General features: G+C 51.0%; 1 protein-coding gene and 1 long non-coding RNA gene across 2 annotated transcripts in view; one reads left to right on the forward strand and one right to left on the reverse strand.

The window, feature by feature from the left end:
* Positions 1-4,458: 4,458 nt before the first annotated feature.
* Positions 4,459-22,002, reverse strand: part of FBXW8 (F-box and WD repeat domain containing 8) — a 136,955-nt gene continuing 119,411 nt past the window's right edge. The window contains exons 9-11 of the mRNA XM_006151574.3: positions 7,511-7,684; positions 5,486-5,596; positions 4,459-5,029 (exon numbers count right to left, since the gene is read on the reverse strand). Coding sequence (XP_006151636.1) covers positions 4,885-5,029; positions 5,486-5,596; positions 7,511-7,684 — 430 coding nt within the window. The 3' untranslated portion in view covers positions 4,459-4,884. The remainder of the gene's footprint in view (positions 5,030-5,485; positions 5,597-7,510; positions 7,685-22,002) is intronic.
* LOC114008322 (uncharacterized) lies at positions 5,486-10,082 on the forward strand. The gene is made up of 5 exons (XR_003549885.1): positions 5,486-5,624; positions 5,881-6,034; positions 6,203-6,430; positions 7,821-8,025; positions 8,565-10,082. It is a non-coding gene; the product is annotated as an uncharacterized LOC114008322 (long non-coding RNA).

Consider the following 22,002-nt stretch of genomic DNA (forward strand, 5'->3'; position numbering starts at 1 on the left):
GTCTGGGCCGGGACCTGGAGCCGCAGTGGGATCCAGTCTGGGGCCGCCCTGTTACCGAGGGGAAAGTGGGTCTCGGGATGTGAGAGCGCCAGTGTTCACTCGGTAGTTTGCAGAAGGGCTGTTGTGGAGATCGGAGGCGCAGCCCAGGGCGGCGGACGGAGTAGGATTACGGCAGCTTCCAACTGGGGCCGCGCGCTCGCAGGGATGCGGCGTGGCTAGGCTGTAACAAGACCGTCCTATTGTGTTTGGTCCGAGGGACTGGGAAGTTCTCAATGTGCTTTGCTAACAGGAGTCGGGTCGTCTGTGGGTCTGATCCTTGTCACTGAGCAGCCGAACCTGTCCCCACCTGCCTGCAGGGAACGAGGCGGCCGCTGAACCCTGCCTCGCCGGAAACGGCCCGTGGGACTGAAGGAGGCTGACGGGGAGTTAAAAATACAAGCTGCCTTGGTGAGGGTTGTGCAGACACCTGCTTGCAGGCTGTCCTCCCACACGGCAACCTTGGGAAAGCCCAGGAGCTGGGCGGCGGGAGCCTCGCTTGTAAGCTGACTCCCAGGACATCAGCTGGCCTTTGTCTCGGGCTCCTGCAGCATTTGGAAACGTGCCAGTAGGGCCTGGTAGGGGATTGAACGTGGCTGAGGACATGGTGGCAGCTTGGCCCTTCTGAGCTGCTTACTGACCGGTCAGCAAGGGGCGTTGGCACTGAGAGTGGTTCCACTGGGCCGCTGCAAGGCCAAGGGCCGTGGTGAGCCCTCGCCAGCTCCGTCTTAGGGAAACAAGGCAGCCTTGGCCCCAGGCCTGGGCAAGGGCAGGAGAGAGCCAACAGGATGGGCTCAGCTGGGGGCGGTGGGCGAGTCTCCCCTCCCTTCTTGGGGAGAGCAGAGGCCCCCCCCGGGGGGGGGTGCAGCGCAGTCAGATGGCTGCCTCTGGAAGCCCACGTCCAACATCAGAGACCGAAAGCAGGCCCGCGTCCACACGGCCCTGCTGGAGCCCAGCGAGAGGGAGCCTGCCATGGCGCACCAGAGGCGGGCCCCGTCCAAGTCGCCGCGGGCCCTGCAGCACCGCCAGGTAACCATCTGGCCTGGCTGCGCGGTGAGTGGCAGGTCTGTGTGGTACACAGCACCGCGGCCGGCCAGCTCGTAGGCGACCGTTACCACAGCTGCTGTTCCAGCAGAGGCCCCGGTCCGGTCCGAGGGGACAGCCCTCCCGGAGCCCGCTGTCCCCGGCCTGCCCTCAGCACCCACAGGCCGGTCAGGTGGAAGCCGTTGTCTCCAGCTCCGAGAAGCGGGTGTGCTGTGCATCCAGCGGGAGTGCTGGTTCCTCACATCTGAGGCCTCTGGTGCCCAGGGGCATGGGGGGAGGACTCCATCCCGGGGCCCTCGGCTTTCCCTCTCAGAAAGGGCCCACACCCCACTCTTGGGGGAAGTCTTCCCTCTGAGCAGCAGCAGTCCAAGCAGCCAGCCACGGGGCCCTGCTGCTCGGAAGGAAGGGGGAGGGGACCGCGTCCCTACAATAATCTCGTAAGCGTCAATCACGGCCCAGGCAACCAAGAAGCTGGTGGCTTGGGTGGAAAACCACAGTCTCGTGGCACAGGTAAAATTCTGGGGGAGCGGCGGCCCCTTCAAAGATCTGCTGAGGATCGTGGTGTCCCAGGAAGATGCCCGTATGTACAGTCTCACGTGTAGTGTGCATTTCTTGGCTCCTGGACTAGGAACCCTTGTAGCAGAGACCTGGGGAAACGACTGAACCGTGGGATGTAAAATGAGGCCATCACGCCAGGTGAGGTGGGGGGGGCGAGGGGAGGGGACGGGAAGGGAAAGGAAGGGAGGGGCATAGCAGGGAGTTATCACTGTACACCTCGCCCGAGCAGGGAAATAATCAGAAACATAAATAATGCAATGATTTTAAATATAACAGAGTAAATACGGACGTAGCAGAAAACAAGTCCTACTACGTTTTAAGATGCAACACCCCGAGGTTTGCCCTCCGTCCCACCCCGTACCCCCAGCAGCTTCTCTGAACCCCTTCTGTCTTTAGGGGAGACCACGGGGGAGAGCTGGAGTAGTGGAGACGTTAAAGAAGGAAGTCGATGATAAATCTAAACGCTGGGAACGGGTGAAGACGCTCCCTCCACAGAGCTGCCCACGGGATGAAGGTAAGGGCCGGGCGGGGGCGCAGGAGGGGGGTGTGGGCCACGGTTAGTGTTTCATGGTTGGGACAGGCTGCTTTATGAAGGGGTCATTCTTGCCCTGTCAGGGTGGTCCCCCCAGGATGTTCAGGTGCAGCTGGGGCCCAGGCGGGGCTCGCTGATGGCATGTGTGCGTCCTGTGCTGAACAGCTGCCCGCCGTGAGGGATGAGGGTTACAGCTATTCTCAGTTTGAGGGAAATTGTGAGTCTAATTTTTTCTCTTTGGAGAGACTTTTGGCTATAGGGCGTATGCACTCGCCACAGAGACAGAAAGTGAGAAATCACCCCCCGGGGGATGGCCACACCACAATCCCTTCTCTTCCATTCTCTGCTAGGCATTTCGGGCACGCCCACACGCACATGTGCCAGTGTTTCAAGCTTCTGGATCTGGGACTTGAACTGCGGTTGACCACATGGGAGTATAGCGTCTTAACCACTACGCCATCTGCTGGCCCCTGGGTCTAATTTATTTTAAATTTGTTTATTCTGAGCTGCTGCAGAGCTAGGAAGGTAGCGTGTACCTTCAAAATGAGCTCATGTCGGACTGCGAGGGCGGGAGCGGGGGGCCTCCCCAGTGGCCCAGCTGCCTCTGTTCAGCAGAGACAGGGCCTGGGGTTGATGAGGTGATAGAGGAGGCCCCCAGGGTCAGCCCACCGCCTGGTGACGAGAGCAGACGAGAGCCCTCAGTTCCTAATGGCAGGCTGGCTTCGCCGATGGAGTCACTTGGTCGAGAGGAAGCAGAGGTCGGCCGGCAGGGCGCCTGCCCAGGAAGGCGGTCTGAGAGAGCAGCCTCTGGGCCCGCCGTGGCCGACCAGCTTGCCATCCGGCTGGACGACACGGCTGCTCCATGTCCCCAGGCCCGAGGACTGCGGTAAGGACGCGTGCTCCCCGATGCCCACACACGGCCCACGAGGCAGCCTCGGGGTCCCACCCTGGGGCCCTCGGCCGTGTCGGTCGGGTGGTTCTCCCTGGGTCGTCTCCCTCCAGAAAGCTGCTGACGGCTGTGCGCCATCGCGACCCTCGTTAGTTATGTCTCCTCATGTCTCTTTACCACGGTTAAAGCCTACCTTCTTTGGGATTGCTGTTTCTTTTCTTAGTTCGCTATAGGCCGTGTGCCAGCGAGAGGGGGAAAGTGAGAAATCACCCCCCAGGGAGGATGGCCACGCCACAAGCCCTTGGGTTTTTGGGTCCAGGACTTGAACTGTGCGGTTGGCCACATGGGATCCAGCCGCCTTAACCGCTCTCCCACCTGGCCGGCCCACGCGGTTACTTTTTAGTTCCGTGTCTCTCCATGAGAGACAGGTGTCCTGGCAGGCCCCTCAGGCTGCGAACACGGCCGGCGTCAGCCTGCATGGTCAGGGAGGGCCCAGAACCCAGACCAGACCCCTCGGTGCAGGTCAGTCTAGTGGAGCCTGTGACCGCTGTGCCACGGTCTGGGCCTGTGACCGTTCCCAAGCTCTCTGAGGTGATGACGTCGCCTGTTCTCTGAGAGTCCCGACTTACTCGCAGCCCCACTGTGGCTTCGTCTGAGTTTTGATACGGGTACTTTCAGTACGATCCTGGCCTGGAGGGTTTATGGTTTATGTTTTGTTTTTATTACCTCTTTACATCCAGTTAGTTCAGGAGTGTTTAGGAAGTCCAGGTCTGTGTCCGTGTTTGCTTTGTTGCTCACGAGGGCTACTGCGTTGGGGTCTGTGGCCCTGGCCTGTGGTAGCATCGAGGTTTCTGTGTGGCCAGTCTTGTGCGGGAAGTTCTGTATGCAGCTATTGGATAGACTGCTGATTTATTAAGTCCTTTCTTTCCATAAGCAACAGCCAGGCACCCTCAAAGGCTAGCATGCTGGGGTACTCCCCGAGCTAGCCGGATCATGGGCACCAACGTGCGGGCCCGGCCTGCACAGGCTGACCTGGACACAGGACCCCGTCTCCAACATAGCTGCCAGCAGGGCAGAGCTCTGAGCTCCTGCTGTGCCGCCATGACCGGGCCAGAGCCTGGTCCTGCCCTGGGCACAGGTACAAGCACGGATGTGGTTTCTCTGTAGTTTACCCTTTTGCTTTGGTACTGTGATGCCCCAGGAGGTGGGTGCTGCTGGTGCTGAGGGCCGGGGTTGCTCTAATGTTGGGAGGGGAGGCTGTTTACGGTGTCTAAGGTGCCCCGCCCATGTTGCATCTTCCCCCTCGTCTACTAGAGGGGTGCCTGCTGCCCTGTGGGGATGAAGAGGAGGGATGTGCTGACTTTGTATCCGGGCTTATAGACACAGCAGTCAGCCAACAGTCGTTAATGAAATAACTGTATAAACACGTCCTATACAGCACGGTTCAAGGGATGCAGAAGTACCGCCATACAGTGCTGGAGGCGCCCGCACAGGCCACCGGGGAGAGCGGTGAGCCAGAGACCAGCGCACGCCAAGGCCCCAGGGAGAGTCCGGAGAGCGGCCTGGGTGAGCTGGGCTCATTCTGGCCTTGGGGGAAGAGCTGCCACCAAGAGAGCGGCGAGTCCAAGTGGGTGGGGTGGGGGGGCCTAAGCAGAGGTCTCGGTGCGTGGAGGAGAAGGCAGTGTTTGAATCAAGTGTGGTACCTGTAGCCACAAGGCCGAGGACAGACAGCCCAAGTGACTGAGGGGCGGGGAATAGCGGAGGGGACATGAAGGCAGGGAGGGCCCAGCTGGTTTCTCTCCCTGGTCCCGATGAGGCAGTCCCCCTACACGTGGTCATGGGGAAAGGCCAGTGCCAGGTCGTAGTTGTGGCCAGCCGCGGTGTCACAGGAAGGACGGCAGATGGGCAGCGGGCTCTGAAAGGCCAACTGGTCTACCGCAAACTCGTAGGCGTGGATCAGCCCCCGGTGCCTACAGGGAGCACAAAGGGTGGCAGGTCAGTTTTGCGTTGTCAGCCCCGATGGCTTCTGTCCCACAGGCCAGTGAGTCACCTGGACAAACAGGCTAGGCCCACAGTGTGTCAGATCAAGTCCCAGCTCAGCACCACGTGGACAAGCTTGAGGGAGCGAATTAAGTGCCGAGGGGGGAGGGCTGAGAATGGCACGGCACTCGTGGGGTGGCAGGCTGGTCCTGGGACCAGGAGGTCACCGCTCGGGGATGATCATCCTCCCTCCCACATATCCCTTCTGCAGATGCATGAGATGCCCCAGGAAGCCCTTTGGGCAGGTGCCTGGAGCATGGGAGGGCCTCATACCTGCCACCTGCCCCTCAGAATGGCAACCCCTGGCCCAGAGGGCACAGTGGCATGCAGGACGCTAAGACGTCTTTTCTGCACCCGTACAAACCCAGCCCGACCTGCCCCCTGACCTCCTGTGTGTGGTGAAGCTGTCCAGGTCGGCGTTCCGCACCACCCGCTCGTACGGCACGTTGGCCGTGATGAGGCTGTGGCTGTTGAAGGAGAGGTGGCGGACGGGGTGTCTGGAACACAACAGTGGAGAGTGCGCGGGTAAGGGAAGGCCCCCGACAGCTGCCAGACTAGGAAGCTCAGAGCTACAAGGGGCTCGAGGTCGCCCTGGCCCAGTTCCTCCTTCAAAGAAGGGAAAGCCCCCCACGGGGCAGTGTCCCCCCTAGACCCCACAGCCTGGTGTGTCAGAAAGAACACCTTGACAGGTTGGCTGGGTGTTCATCACCCAAGCTCGGAGCCAGGGTCCGCTCTGGGGGGCGGGAGTGGACTTAATGCATAAGCTCCTACTCCCATCCAGGCCCAGCGTAGACACACACACTGGGGCAGAAGCACATGGAGCCAATCTTGGAACGAAACAGCTCCAGGGAACAAGCTCCTATTCTTCCTAGAGCTCTGGTGCAGCGGAGCTGGGAGACGGGCGCTGCCTGCAGAGGACGCAGCTGCTGACGAAGGTAAGCTGCTCCCTGCACGTGGGAGACGAGCCACGGCAGCACACACTTGGCGAGGGGAGCAGGGGTCAGAGTGTGGGGGGCAGACTGGGAGAGGCGGGGTCTGCAGAGGGGAAGAGGCTCGGGAGCACAGGCACGAGCTGGAGGTGTGACCTGGCTGACCGTCCCAAGCTCTCTGAGGTGATGACGTCGCCTGTTCTCTGAGAGTCCCGACGTACCCGCAGCCCCACTGGGGCAGGCACCGAGGACCGAGGGAGTGTGGGCAGGACATGAGCCTCACCAAACGCCAGCTGAGAGACGGGCAAACTCAAGAATGGGAGCGAGTCCCGATTCCGGACCAGAGACGGTGGAGAGGGAGGCATCAGCCATGCTGGTGACAACGGACCGTGGAACATGCAGGTACAGAGTGCGCTCTGGGGCAGGACCACACCAGGAGGAAGGCCTTCCTTCCTGGCCGGCCCCTGAATGGCCCTACACACACCAAGGAGTGAGACCTGCAGCGCCCACAGGGGCGGAAAGGCAGGCTCTGGAAACGGGTTTAAAACAAATACTGGTTTTCCTTAAGGCGGAGTTCTGGGAGGAGCGCCTGGGAGTGTTAGCTGTCTTTTGGCACCACCTAGTGGCAACTCAGTGCATTACCACAGAAGGCAGAAAAGGCTTCTGTATTTAGCAAGGGAGGGACAGGACTGGGCAGCGTAGACCATGCAGGGCTCTGATCTAATCAAATCCCCTAGCTCCAGTCCTCACCAGCCTGGTCCACCTTGACTTTCAGGGAACAAATCCATTCCCAGCTGCAGGCCTTGGGTGGTGCCTCCTCTATGGTCAGTCCCCTGGCCTGTAAAGGTCTCTCTACCCAGTACTGTGGGAAACCCTGCCTCCTCAGAACAGGGTCTCCCGGAGAGAGAGCAAGAGACAAAGTGAGGAAGCAAGCCCCCAGGTCTGCTCTAAGCGTAAGGAGCAGGCCCACTGTAAACGTGCGGCCAGCTGGCCCGTCCCCGGAGACTGCCCGGTGGTAAGGCCATCAAGTAGGGCTACCTCTCAGGTATTGGCAGCAGAGGCTGAAAGTGCGAATCCTTCCTTGGCTGGGGCCTCAATCCCTTCAGAGTGAGGGACGTACAAACGGACAGTTGCGGACTGCAGTGGAGGGGTGGGCCTGGGGCAGCACACCCGCCCTGCATGGGGGGCCCTAGCCTGCTCAGGCCCAGCCGGCTCCCTGCAGTGAGTCACTGTCCCTGCTGGGTCAGATGGAGGAACCCTGAAGTACCCAGAACAGCACTTGTAAGGAAGTAGTTCCGTTTTGCAAGGCGCAGGCCCGATTAAAAAATAGCAGGGGTGATGTCTGAGACAGGGAGTCACAGCAGCTTGCTCCTCGGGCCACAGGGAGGGCTCACGCAGCACGGTAGCACATTTACAGCCCCGCTGGTTACACATTTCCAAGTGGGCCTGCTTCTGACAGCGCCGCTGTGACTCAGAGCTTACCTGGAGTGTACTTCCCACAGCTTCTGGTTCATCCGGTAATCCCACACACACACCAGGCCCTCCTCGCCCCCGCTGACGATCTTCCAGTCGTCCATCTGGACAGCAGAGACCCCTAGCTGGTGGGCGGAGAGTGACAGGGCGATCTTGTCCATGCGGAGGTCATGGATCCGCACCCTGGGAGGACACGAGCGGAGAAGGAAGTGGATTTAAAACCTGAAATCACCGTGTCCTCCCCACTTCAGGACAACATTTCTAGGTGAAACCCCTCAGGTGCAAACATCTGTAATACAAACTTTTATCTCCTAACCAGCACGCAGTCGGAGTGCTGCAGAGACGGACCCAGGGCATGGATCGCGGCTGCCCAAGAGCCCATGTAACCTGCTCCGTGGGGGCAGACACCTACGCCGGGAGCAAGTTTGCTTAGCAGGAAGCTGCGGCTAGCCTGGCACTGACTGTACACAGCCGTCTGTCGGGGCCGTCGCTCTGGACCACGCAACGGTCACCCTGCTGATGGGGTAAGAGGTGAATCCACGCCATGGGTCGGCGGCCCCTGTCTTTGCCTGGTTAGGGCGGGCAGTCTTGGGGGATCTAACGCAGCTTTTAAGTTCACCGTCCCCACCGCCATGGAGAAAGCGGAGGCAGCTAGCTTACGGGCTGGGTCGTCGGAAAAGCCATGACGCATTTTTCCAGAGAGAAACACGTCACGATTTTTCTGATGACCCAACAACAATCCTAAAATAATTCCTGGCCTTGTAATAACAACCTAAAGGAACTCTTTAAAAGCGGCTTTTAATCAAGTGTCTACTGAATTTTCAGATGAGGATAAACTGGAAAAGGAGACAGAAATCTCTTAACCACTATGAACACAGCCAAAGTTAGTTCTTGAAATAAGTTATAAGAACTAAAATGGAATGGGGCAAAATTTGTCAGTAAGTTCAGAGCCTGTGAAGAAGGTCACGGCTCCTAAGCACACATCTGTTATTTTGAGTCAAAGTTCCACACCTTGCTCACCTACCAAGCGTGAAGGCAAAATGAAAACTTTTCTCTTTAACAGAAAAGGACCGCAGTGATGACACCTGTGGACCCTCACTGAAGTCACACGGAGACATACGGGGACTGCAAGGCACCGCCACCACAACCCAACAGCGCGGTGCCAATGAGCAGCTCGGGAAGACGACAGCTCTGAGTGTGAGCGCGCGTGGCGGGGTAGGAAGATGCACAGGTGACCGACCACCCTTAGCAAGCAGGGTGTCAAATGGTCACCCGGTAAACCCAGTAAATGCAGCATAGTTGCGGATGACACGGAAGAGAAGACAGGAGAAGAGCACCGGAGGAGGGAGGGCGCTGTATAAATCGCAACGCACTGAACGTCTGCCCCAACTGCCCGGCAGGAGACAGCGCAAAAGGACACGAACCGAGTTCTGTCGTGCAACTGTTTCTTCTGTTAATTTTTTAATGTCCACGTTTGAAAACTGAGATGAATAAATGACTTTCTAGAAAAGACAGAATTACCAAAACTGACCCCCAGGAGATAAAAAATCAAAACAGATGAAATAATCGAGAGCAAACGGGAAAAGCTAAGAAACGAGAATCCCCCGCAAAGGAGGCGGGGGGGGGGAACGTGACAACGAACCCTGTGAGGAACAGCTCCATCCGCGGCTGTGTCAACTGCCCCGACCCTCGGCAGGAGTGTTCTATGTCCACCCTGCCGGGGCACGACGAAGCTGCAGATGGGAGCGAAGATCAGCGACTACAAGCCACAGCGTGTACCTTAAAGCAGAGGAGAAGAAGAAAACCCTGGCTGTTCCTGTGGATGCCGAGAGGAAGAGAAATATGATGCCCATCCCCGGGGATGCACTTTCACCGTGATTACTGGGTCACTAGAAAAGGCATAATATATTTTTCTGTTTTACCATGCAAAAATGATCATGACTTTTCTGACAGCCCCGTATTTCTTTGTTCTTTTGAAATGGTTAGCCACAGGGGGACGCTGCTGGCTTACGTCCAGAGCTACCTGAACACAACAGGTGCGTGAGCCCCCACAATGCTGCCTGCGGAGGGGGAGGGGATCACAGTGCAAGACTTTCAGGGTGTCTGTGCCTCTCCTCGTAAGAGGGAAATGGGGGAGAAGTGGGCAGAATTTGTCATTTCACAATCGAAATATAAAAATTGTTTTGTACAAATGACTAGCTTTTAAAATGTAATCAAGGATCTTATAATAAACCTTAATGAAAGGCAAGATACTTTACAGATTTCTCCAAGTTGAGAAAAAGCGTTAGAGATGACACCCAAATTCTAGAGGTCTCACAGAGTTCAACAGAAACTATAAGATCCTCAGAGGGCTGGCACAGCAGCGCACTGGTCACACACCATGCCCAGGGGCCAGATCCCAGCCCCAGGGCACTGACGAACGCTAGGGGGATCCCAACAGGGCAGAGAAATGGAGGACAGAGACCGCAGTGTGCCTGCATCCCAGTGGGGGCGCTTTTTCTCTGGCAGTTAAATGTCCATAATAGGGTACGTCTTCCTAAATATAAAACCTAGAAACCAAAAAGAAAAAGTACTATTTTTTCCCCTAAAACAGCTTAAAATTTTTCCAGATTAGAGGGGGGGGGGAACTAAAATCAAGGAAAACTATAGACTGGGAAAACAGCTTACAATTTTTCCAAAGTAGAGGAGGGGGGGAAAAACTAAAATCAAGGAAAACTATAGACTGGGAAGAATAAAATTTGCAATAGTTAGGATTAATTTCTTAGAAGAAGTGCCTGCAAATTAATAGTAAATATTGGCAACCCAATTTTAAATTAAGAGAGAAAACTTTCTTCAGAGAGACTTTCGCTACAGGGTGTACGCGCTCCAATTTTTCCAAAGTAGAGGAGGGGGGGAAAAACTAAAATCAAGGAAAACTATAGACTGGGAAGAATAAAATTTGCAATAGTTAGGATTAATTTCTTAGAAGAAGTGCCTGCAAATTAATAGTAAATATTGGCAACCCAATTTTAAATTAAGAGAGAAAACTTTCTTCAGAGAGACTTTCGCTACAGGGTGTACGCGCTCAGTGAGTTTTAAGCTGCCAGGTCTAGGACTCAAACCATGGTAGGCCATGTGGGAGTCCAGTGATGTAACCATTACGCCATCTGCTGGTCCCAGGAAGTTCTTTTTTTAATTCAAAGAAATGCACTAACGGCTTTTACACACAGGTAAGATATTCGAGTTTACTGATCGTAGAGAAAGAGAAAGGACAGGACGCAAGGCCCCTGTTCCCTACCTACTTGAAGAGAACATCCGGCAATGGCCTGTAGGGGGACAGAGAGGGCCTTCTCGCGGGCTGCCGTGAGCACCCATCGCTCTGTAGGGGGTGACTGGGCAATGTGTAACAGTCACAGATCCGTCTCACTTCTGCCCCAGCAACTGTACTCAGAGAACTGCAAGCCGGGCGTGCCCACACGTGTAGACATACAAGCCATTACTGTGTTTAGTGGCAAAAGAAGGGGTTTCAGTTTCAGACAGTTTGACCCTTCCTCCACAAACCACGCCATGCTGGGTAAAATACAACAAACGCCCATTTACGTGCACTGCTGACCTCATAAGGTAAGCCACTTTCCAGGGCCCAAGTTCAAACCCAGCCTAGAGAGCCTGAGCTGCAACTCCAGCCGCCTGTGTGGCAGGCTGGGCAACGGGATGGTGCCGACGCCAGGACCAGTGGGTCCAGATCTTAGCCCTGTCCTGGGCCAGACTGAGAGCCCTGAGCCTGCTTTCAGAGAGAGAAGGCTATCGAGACCCCTGCTTTTAAAAAACGTGAATACTTTTGTGAATAAAAATACAGTCCTGAAATTACATTCCCAGGGACTATTAGAGATTCGTGAAATGGAAGGTAAGTCTGAAGAAATGGCCCCGAGTGGGACACAGAGTGAGAATCAGATGAAAAGTGTGAAAGAGGGAGAAGCAAGAGCCTGAAGGACAGAAGGGGGCGCTCTGCGTATCCAGAAGAAAATGAAACGCGTCGAAGCAGCAGTAACCAACCCGCTCCCAGCTGACGTTCTCCTTAGCTAGCGAAAGACACAGTCCGGCCAGTAAGCACCAGAATGAATAAAATGAAACACAGACCTAGCAGTAATATTTTTTCCTTTTTTTTTTTTTTTTTTTTAATTTTTTGCTATAGGGCATGAGCACTCGCCGGAAAGAGAGAGAGACAGAAAGCGAGAAATCACTTCCCGGGGGGATGGCCACGCCACAATCCCTTCTCCTTCATTTTCCTCTTGGGATCTTGGGCACGCACGCACATGCGCCTGGCATGAGTTTAAACCACTGGGTCCAGGACTCAAACCGTGGTTGGCTACATGGGGGTCCAGTGACATAGCCATTATGCTAACTGCTGGTCCCCAGGAGTAATATTTTTCTAAAAAGGGGATATACAAAATACAGAGATCTTAAAAGTGCTCTGCGGGGACAGCAGTTGGCGTGGTGGTTGGGGCTCTGGACACTCGCATGTGGCCGACTGTGGTTTGAATCCTGGACTTGGCGGCTTGCTTTCTTACTTTCCCTCTCTGTGTTTCTCTCTGGTCAAATTAAAATGAATGAATAAATACAATTAGTTAAAAGTGATCTGCGTAAAAAAGACATTACCTATTAAGGAACGATAATTAGACTGGGAGGGAAAATCAGAACAACATGTGAGCTGCCGTGCATTTTAGCGAGTGTGTGTGGGCGGCAATTCAGCACCCCATCTGTGGGGGGCTGGGCAAGCTGGTCATGGTACAGGCACACGGGGACGCGGCGAGGCCGGCGGCAGCCTCCCGCAGTGAGGACAGTTGCGCAGACGGCCCCTCTGGGTGCTCTGGTAAGTGTGTACCACTGAGGAGGCCACGAGGGAAGAGGGGGGCCCAGGACACGGACTGCCCCCTTTATGTTACACTGCGCTTCTGAATTCAATTTTGAGGGTCTACGCTACCTGTTTAAATAAAACAGACAAAGGTTTTGAGGGCTTGTGTGCTAGCCAGAGAGAGCGGAAGAGGGAGACAGCGTCCCCCGGTGCAGTGCGGTGCGGTGCCACCACAATCCCTTCTGCATGTCTCCGTCCTGTCGCGGATTGGGCACACACTGTGTGTTTTCCAAGCTGACGGGGCCGGGGTTCAGCCAGTGAGAGCCGGGTGCCCTCACCACCAGACCACAGGGCTGGTCCCAAACTGAAAAACGTAAAAGGTAAAACTGTAGAAGAACGTACTCAAAATGTTCAGGGCAGCCCTCCTGGAGAGCAGTGGCAACGCAGAGGAGGGCCACGCGGGGGGCTCTCGCCCTTCATTGCAGGCACTGACTCTTGTCTGAAAACCAGGGACTCGCTGAAGCCAGGGAGGCACGGGCGGCCTTCAGTCACGCTCTGTTTCCTGAGCTGAGTGGAGGACGCGCGGGCCTGTTACTCAGGCTGCACACGGACCTTAATTACACTCCAGTACGCATGGTCTTTCCTAATTTAGAAAATAACGGGTGGCTGGAAAGTCACATTTTGCATAGAAAAACAGAAAAATATGTCATGACTTTTCCTACAGCCCAATATATCTTGGGTCACGCGACGTAAAACAGGATAACATACACGGGGTCTTCAAAAAGTTCTTGGGAATGTTATGAAAAGACTATGCTGGGGCTGACGGGTGGTGTGGTAGTCAGGGTGCTGGGCACCCACGTGGCTGACCGTGGTTGGATTCCTGGACCCGGCGACTTGCTTGCTCTCTGTCTCTCTCTGGTCAAATGAAAAGGTAATAATAACATTAAATAAAATTAATTCTTAAAGCAATTAGACTCTGTCATTTATATTTGAAAAAACTATGCATAGGTTTCAAAACTTTTTGGCACCAAAATAAACTTGCACTTTAATTCCATTTTCCCACACTCTTTGAGGTCCCTGGCATATAGTCTTCTCACAGAAGTGGAGGGTAGAAGATTGGGGAGGATGGGGGGCGAGACGGTGACTGACGACACGACTGCAAACAGCAAAGAGTGACAAGTTTTAGGACTATCAAGTCCAGCGGCGTGAGGGTAGTTAACAACTTCCTGTGTATTTTAGGTCAGCTGAGAGAGGGGACTCTGAATGTCCCCAGCGGAAAGAAATGACAACTGTCTGAGACAATGGGATACAGATTGCCCCATCTATGAATTGTGTTCTTGTACTGCAAACTCACACCATATCCCATAAATACGCGTAACTATTTATCAATACTAAAAAAAGTGTTGAAAATACAGGCACATGGTTCAGAACACAGAGGACAGATGTGTTAGGTCTTGGACAATGAGGAGACGTGGATAAGTAAAGCCGGGTTGCCATGGAATGCCATGCAACACCCCCTTCCCGGACCAGACAGACTCAGACCATGAAATATACCTCGAAGAGAAGGTCTCCCTCTTCCCCTTAGCATTTGCAGACCGTTATCGCTGGGCATTTGCAAGAGAACTAAGCCGTGTGGGCAGAGAAGACAGAAGTATAAACGCCGTCAAATTCTCCCTCCAGGCTCCAACGGGAGCTCGAACAGGGCTGGCGTGGGGAGGCGGGCGTTTTTAGCTCAAGTACTTTTCAATGCCTGTTTGGTTAACGGGTCTATTCTGCTGTGGTGATCTCCATCAAGAGCTCCTCTGTTGAATATTTATACTCCATAATTTACAGTTTGGCTGTTAAGGAGACAAAGGCAAACACAAATTTGGTCCAGAAGTTCAAAGTTTGCCATCTGTTTTCCTATTGTATACCAGCATGGATGGCTCCAAACTAAATAAACAACGCACCCAGACAGGACAGGAGTGTGTTTTATAGCACTAAGGAAAGCAGAGACAGGCCAAGCAGACTTGAGCTTCTCCCCGCAGGAGAAAAGGAAAAGTGTGTGTCTGACAGCTCCGTGGAGCGGCATCGGTCTGGCTGCGCGCTGACAGACGCACAGCAAGCCGCACGGTGTGCTAAGTCCTCACAGTCTCCAATCCGCATTAAAAAAAAGGTGTGTGCCGTGAACACCGGACAGTGTGCTGCCCCCACGTGAAAGGCGGCGCACCTTGGCAAAGCCCGTCACCTCAGCGCGCAAATCAAACAGGCGGTGCAGGGAAACAGGTAACCCAGCAAATGGCCACGGAAACATGCCAAGACCACTGATTCCAGGGACAAGCGGCAGCCAGTGGTAGAGACTGTGCATCCCTATCTAGCGAGCATTCATCAACTTTGCCCACTGAAAAGAAAAATAATTGGTCCGCAAGCTGTAATTGTATTATGTTTAATATTCATGGTTGGGCTTCGAGGTCTGTTCCAACACTCCTTCTCTCCAGCCTCTCTCTAATGAAAATCACACCATAGGAGTCGGCCCTAGCCCGCCAATTAAAACAAAAGACACCAGAACCTTCCAAAGACTCCAGCAGAGGAGCATCCATCTGATGGGCAGGAAAACGTGCTGGAACTGAGAGGGAGGCACGCTCTGGTTGGTCCTGTGTTAAGAGCTTGGAATAACTTATTCTAACACTTGCAGATGGAGCAAATGCAACATTTACGCCCCACTCGCTCGCTCCAACAGCAGGCAGCAGAGCCACACGCTCGCCACCACTTCGTATTTGTCAGGCAAGAAGCTAGCTCTGAGACTCTTTAATTGGGGGGGGCGTCATAACTCTGGGTTCGCTTCCTATTGGTTTGATTAAACAGTCCCATATGATGATAAGTCAAACTGCATTTGATGGCAAAGCTGAAGCCTATTCAGACAGGTTTGGTAGTTTCATTAGAAGGACTTGACCTTCGATTGCATTTCTACTCAGAAAGTTTAAAAAAAAAAAAGGCATTAAAATGTAGGTTTTTAAAGTGACTAAATTAATCAAAACAGTAGGGTTTTTTTGTTGTTGTTTAAAGAGATCAATACATGATTTTGTGTAGTCTCAATAGCTTTATCTATAGCTTTATCAGCACTGATGGTAGCCTTCAGTGAATGACTGATTTTAAACATCAACTGGAAAGATATATATCTTCAGGTAGAACTGCCCAGTTTAATCCTCCCAAGCTTAGGCTAATCTTAGCATTCTCTATATTAAAGCCACATCTCTGTTGGGTAGAGCATTCTGTGTATAGAACATAAAAATCAACATGGTACAGAGTAACAAGCTCCTTGGACCAGTCCCTGGGTCGTTCCGGACCTCGGTCTTGCCGAGCTATGCAGAATTCCTAACAAGCTAGCCCACGATACTGCCTATGGACAGTGATGCTAAGGTATATGAGGCCAAAACACAAGGCACTTGACTTCAAATTGGAACTGAAATTTCTAGTGAATTCCTGTATTTTAAATTTCAGTCATGAATATGTATCCATATTGCTCATAAAAATTCCAGCATTACACTAACTGCCTGACATCTGTATGCTTGTATATATTACTTAATAAAAATGGGGTGCAATATCTTCCTCAATAAGCCATAGGTGATTGACTGCATGGTACTGGCAGAACACAGACATCTATCGACTAATGGAACAAAATTGAGAGTCCACAATAAACCCTTACATTTATGGTCAATCGATTTTTGACAACGGTGCCAAGACAATTCAATGAGAGAAAAATAGTCTCTCCAACAGATGATGTTAGGATGGTTGGATATCCACATCTAAGAGGATGAAGTTGGCTCTCACATTTGTACATGACATACAAATATTAACTCTAAACAGATCTCAGTGTAAGGGCCAAATCATAAAACTCTGGAAAAACAAGGAAACAAAAACAGGAGCAAATCTTTGTGACCCTAGGTTAAGAATGGTCACTTAGATATTACACTGACAGCACAGTGACAAAAGAAAAACAATCCAACTTATTAAAAAATAAGAACTTCTGGAGGCCAACAGGTGGCATAGTGATTAAGGTGCTGAACTCCCACAGGGCTGACTGAGGTCTGAGTCCTGAATCTGGTGACTTGAAAATCATGCTGGGCGCATGTGCACACATGCCCAAAATAACAGAAGGAGAAGGGATTATGACATGGCCAATCCCCCTTGGGGGTAATTTCTCACTTTCCCTCTCTGTCGCTCCCAGTGAGCACACACACACACATACACACACACACTATGACAAAAACCTTACAAATAAATAAATAAACAAAACTTCTGTGCTTCAAAGGACACTATCAAGAAAGTGAACAGACAACCCAGAGAGTTGGAGGAAATATTTGCAAATCATGTCTCAATAAGGGACTTAAATCTACAATATATTTTAAAAAAATTCTTAACAAAATAATAAAAAGACAACTCAATGAAAAACAGGCCAAAGACCCAAATAGACATCTCTCCAAAGAGGACACAGAAATAGGCGGCAAGCATATGACAGAATGTTCAACACCATTAGCCAGTGAAGAAATGCAAATCAAAACCACAAGGAAAGCCAGCCTCTGGTGCAGGTAGAATGCTGTACTGCAGTGGTGGAAGCCACGAGGCAAACAGTGGTTCAGATATCTGGCCTGGTCGACTTGAAACACATTAGGTGCACACGAAGGCACTCAGGATCCTGAGGAACTGGGAGGCTGAGTAAAGGAGGTCACAACATGGCCAGACCCTGCTGACTCTCTCTCTTGCTCACACATGTGCACACACACTTGCCATCATGACTTAAAAACAGAACCCAATACAGCCCAGCCCAACCAGGTGGCATATGGTTAAAGCAGCTGGATCCCACATGGCTGGCTTTGTGGATTTGAGTCCAGGACCTAGTGGCTTGTAAAAATATGCTGGAAAAGGACACGGTAACAAGTGTGAACTAACAACCCTCAGAATGGGAGAATATTTTTGTAAAATATACCTCAGACAAGGGACTGATAACCAGAATACACAGGGAACTCAAGCAGCTTACTCGAAAAAATATGATTAATCCAATTAAAGATGGGAAAATGAATTGAACAAAAATCTCTCTAAGGAAGACATATGAAGAGCCAAAAATCCTATGAGGAAATGCTCAACATCCCTCATCATAAGGGAGATGCAGATTAAAACCACAATGATATACCACCCAGCCCCTGTCAGAATGGCTAAGATTAAGAACATAAAAAGTGGTAAGTGTTGGTGAGGATGTGGTGAAAGAGGAACTCTCCTACACTGCTGGTGGGAATGTAAACTGGTTCAGCCATTGTGGAGAATATGGAGGTTCGTCAAAGATCTACAAATTAGAACTACCATTTGATCCAGCAATCCCACTTCTGGGTATCTATCCAAAGGACAGGAGAATGCTTAAGAATGCTCAGTCGGAAAAGTGCTTGCATATTAATGTTTATTGCAGCATTATTCATGATCACTAAGACATGGAACCAACTCAAATGTCCACAAACAGGTGAATGGACTGAAAAAGTGTGGCACATAAACTCTATGGAATACTACTCAGCGATAAACAATAAGACTCTGGCATTTGACAGAAACTGCTTGGATATGGAGGGTCTATTGCTAAGTGAAACAAGCCAGGCTATGAAAGAAAGATATTGTATGTATATTGACTATCTGCATTTTATGGTAGAGATCGAAATATTAGAGGGCATAAAAGCAGTGAAAATAGTAGGGATACTGAAGACAATGTGGAACCAGGTGGGAGAAGGGAAGAGTATAGAGAAGGATAGCAAGAGAACAAATAGAAAGGTATGATGTCAGTGGAACACTGATATAGCTTATTTATTTTTGGAGAGGTTTTTGCTATAGGGCACGTGTGCTTGCCAGAAAGACAGAGAAAGAGAGACAGAAAGTGAGAAATCACCCCCGCCCCCAGGAGGATGGCCACGCCACACTCCCTTCTCCTCCATTCTCCTCTCGGGATCTTGGGCACGCACACACATGCCCAGTGTGAGTTTAAGCCACTGGGTCCGGGACTCAAACTGCAGTCGACGACATGGGAGTCCAGCAACATAGCCATTACACCAACTGCTGGTCCCATGGAGGCTTGCTTTCTTACTTTCCATTTCTCTCTGGTCAAATTTTTAAAAAAGTAATAGTGATTGGGGCCAGCAGGTGGTATGGTGGTTAAGGGTGCTAGACTCCCACATGGCCAACCACGGTTCGAGTCCTGAACCTGGTGGCTTGATTTCTCACTTTCTCTCTCTCATTCTCACTTTCTCTCTCTCTCTCATTCTGTCCTCTCTGGTCAAATTAAAATAAATAAATAAAGTTAAATTTTAAAAAATTCTTAAAGTAACAGTGATAAATAAAATTAAATAAATCTTTTTAAAAATATATATATATGTTCTTTGGAGGATTATATAACAAAGTGTACGTGACATAACATTTACAACATCTGGGATATAATCCAAAATGACTTGACATACCCAAAGACAAAAAGAAAACAGCAAAGTGCGACTCATTCTCTGGGGGAGGGGGGACAACGAACAGATGTCAACCCCATACTATAACCCAAATTTGGGGAATCATCCACAATTTTAAAGCACCTCTTGTAACTATAATCCACAAGGCAAAGTTAAAATGAATATTGGGTTGTCAGAAAAGACATGACAAACTTTTTTCTAAGCAAAAATGCATTGTGACTTTTCCAACAACCCAATAGAGAGGTTACCATTCTCCACCGTGAAACAGAAACTATACGAGAGAACTGAACGGATACTTTGAAAACACACGCACACGCACTCACTAGGTGGACTCAACAGCAGAACAGAGATGACAGGAAAGTCAGTGAGCCTGGAGTTAGAGCGACAGACGATACGCGATCGAAGACTAGAAAGGCACGTTTGGAACAGAAAATGAAGAGTTCAATGGCCTCTTGGACCATAAGTATCAAAAGGTCTAACATTCACGTGGCTGAAGTCCTAGAAGGAGAGGTTAGAGGGATTTATGCAGAAAACCATACAAAGAAGTAACGGCTGAAAAATTTTCAAATTTACATGGACGGCATAAATGTGCAGATTCTAAATGCTCAGTGAACCCCAGAATTTAAACTAAAATCAAACAAACAAACAAAAAAACCCTCATGATCTATTTCCTGTAGGCTTTTTCTCACCATCCCATTCAAGCTTCTTACAAATGTTCTAATTCTTAAGCTATTACTTCAGGTTTGCCTTCAGTGAAAAACACTTTCATTTAATTGAAAACACCACTGGTTGTTAAGAAGAACTATTATTTTACGGAAAGTTAAAAATGCTGCCAATTTTATAATGCTATTATAAAAGACATGCCTTGATTTCGTAGATGTGATTTTTTTTTTAAAGTGCATCTTAGACCACAGATGACCTAATGGTTATGTTGCTGGACTCCCACATAGTTGACTGTGGTTCGAGTGCTGGACCCAGTACTTAAAACTCACATCGGGCACGTGTGTGTGCATGCCCAAGGTCCCAGTAGGGGAATGGAGAAGGGACTGTGGTGTGGCTATCCCCCCAGGGGTTGTTTTCTCACTTTCTGTCTCTCTGGTGAGATATGTACCCTATAGCAAAAATCTCTCTTAAGAAAAAAAAAAAAGAAAGAAAGAAAGAAAGAAAGGTGCGTCTCAGAGAATAACTACGGACATACAGTGTTTGGCACCCACTGAGTACCGGACAGATACTGGGGTGACATCAATGGTCACGAGCATCCAGTCCTAACGCCCGGCTGGCTTCATTCCTCCTGAAACAAACTTACTCCTCTTTCCTCTCGGCCTGGGCAACAAATGCAGGCCAGAAAACTCGATGACCCACACTGATGAACTCCAGCGCAAATCTCTCTCCACTCCACGAGCTTCCCTCCCAGCAAGGGAAATGCACCATCTAACACGACTCATTTCTACCCATTTTCATCTTCTTATTCTTCATCAGACTCTGTTTATTCTTGTTCTTTTTTTTTCTGAAAAGGATGACTGCTTAGATATTTTTTCATTTAGGTCTATTCTCCCCAAAATAAAACTCACAACATTCCACCCATGTTCTGCAAACTACTCAAACTGATCTCTTTAATGAAAAATTAATTTATTATTATTGTCTTAACCGAGGGCAGTTTTATGTATCTTTAGGGTCCATTTCATTCTTGTGTTTTTTTCTTTTTCTTTTCTTTTCTTTTTTTTAATAAAGCACTAAGAGGATGCCATGGAAATTAAGTCTTTAAAATGAAATAAGAATGTTCCAGGGTTTATGAAAACTGCATCAGTCATCCAGGGACAGCGGAGGACACAGTCCTCCAGCGTCTGGGCCCCTCACTCCCACATGTGAAAGAAAACCAGCTGCACAAGCCGGGTGTGCACCTCAGACCAGAGTTTGCTCATACTGTAGGGAGCATGCCTTTAGAAAAAGCCCATAAGACTTCCCTCCACCACCTTTAACAGCCCAGAATTGTTCTGTTTTCCAGATGTAAAATTTTTATTAAAAACCACAACAGGTTTTTTTCACCCCTGTACTCAAGAGCGTACTGCTCACGCTGCTGTTCAGGCTCAGAGTACTGCTCCCTACGGTGGCCGGGCCCTGAGGTGCCAGCCTGGCCCGAAAGCTGGCACACGGCGTTGGGGCTATTTCTTATTCACTGCCACAGTGGAGACCCCGCTCCCAACTCTAGGTCACTCGTCTGTTCTTTCCATCCAGACAGACGGGGTTTCTTAGAATCCTACTGTCAGCTAATTAATAAAGTGGACTAAACTTGGGCAAACTGGACTTCAAATTCACCACAGGCCTTTCACACAGGACATCTGGCTTCAGCACGGCAATGCCAGCCCTGCTCCAGGGGCAAGAGCTGGCCTGACTGAGGCCCTACAGGTCTCCTGGCTGGCCAGGACCGGCACGGACAATGGTCACAACACCCTGGTCTCACTGCTAACGCTGACTGGGGAAGGCATGCAGTTTTGGATTCCAGGGAGTTCGTATGCCTGGCGCTCACACTGCATGCAAACTGTAGGCCCAACTGCAGGCCCAGCGTCTCTGTGGGGAGGTCGCAGAGAGCACTCTCCGCTCCCTCTCCTGGAAAACCAGTAGCATGGTCCACACGTGCAGATCCTGCACGCTAAGCCTGGAGCCTTCGTAGAGCTCAGGCTGGAAAGTGAACGTGCAGAAAACTACAAACTGATCTGTCATCTGCTGTGCCACACGAGAGGCCCCTGATCAAGCCCAGCAGTCGTGTAAGAGGAAACCTGCCTGGACACACACCGACGGGTTCGATTCTCAGGCACCGGCAGGTCAGCCATCTTAGGAGACCTTGAGGAAGATGGTCAGAGTATTTTTTCCCAATAAAGCATTCTCACATGATCTTTTCTGCACTAAGCTAGAGGTGGGGCAGTAACTAGAGGGATGAAGGTGAGGAGTTGAAAATATTATTTGACAAAATAATTATTTTTGCAAGCTGCTGCACTGGCGGGACAGAGGTCTGGGATTTGGCACTGAGGCATCCCCGCTTCATGATCTGATACCCACCACCTGCAGCCCGGGCCGGCCCCGGGGAGGGGGCGCCAGCAGACCCTGGCCTCCAGCCATGCTACTTCTCTTCAGGCCCTGGATCAGACACGGCAGATAATCAGCCAAAAAAAAAAAAAAAAAAAGAAAGAAAAGGGAACGAAGAA

Source organism: Tupaia chinensis, unplaced genomic scaffold, assembly GCF_000334495.1.
Source record: "Tupaia chinensis unplaced genomic scaffold, TupChi_1.0 Scaffold000320_1, whole genome shotgun sequence".
NCBI lineage: Eukaryota > Metazoa > Chordata > Mammalia > Scandentia > Tupaiidae > Tupaia > Tupaia belangeri.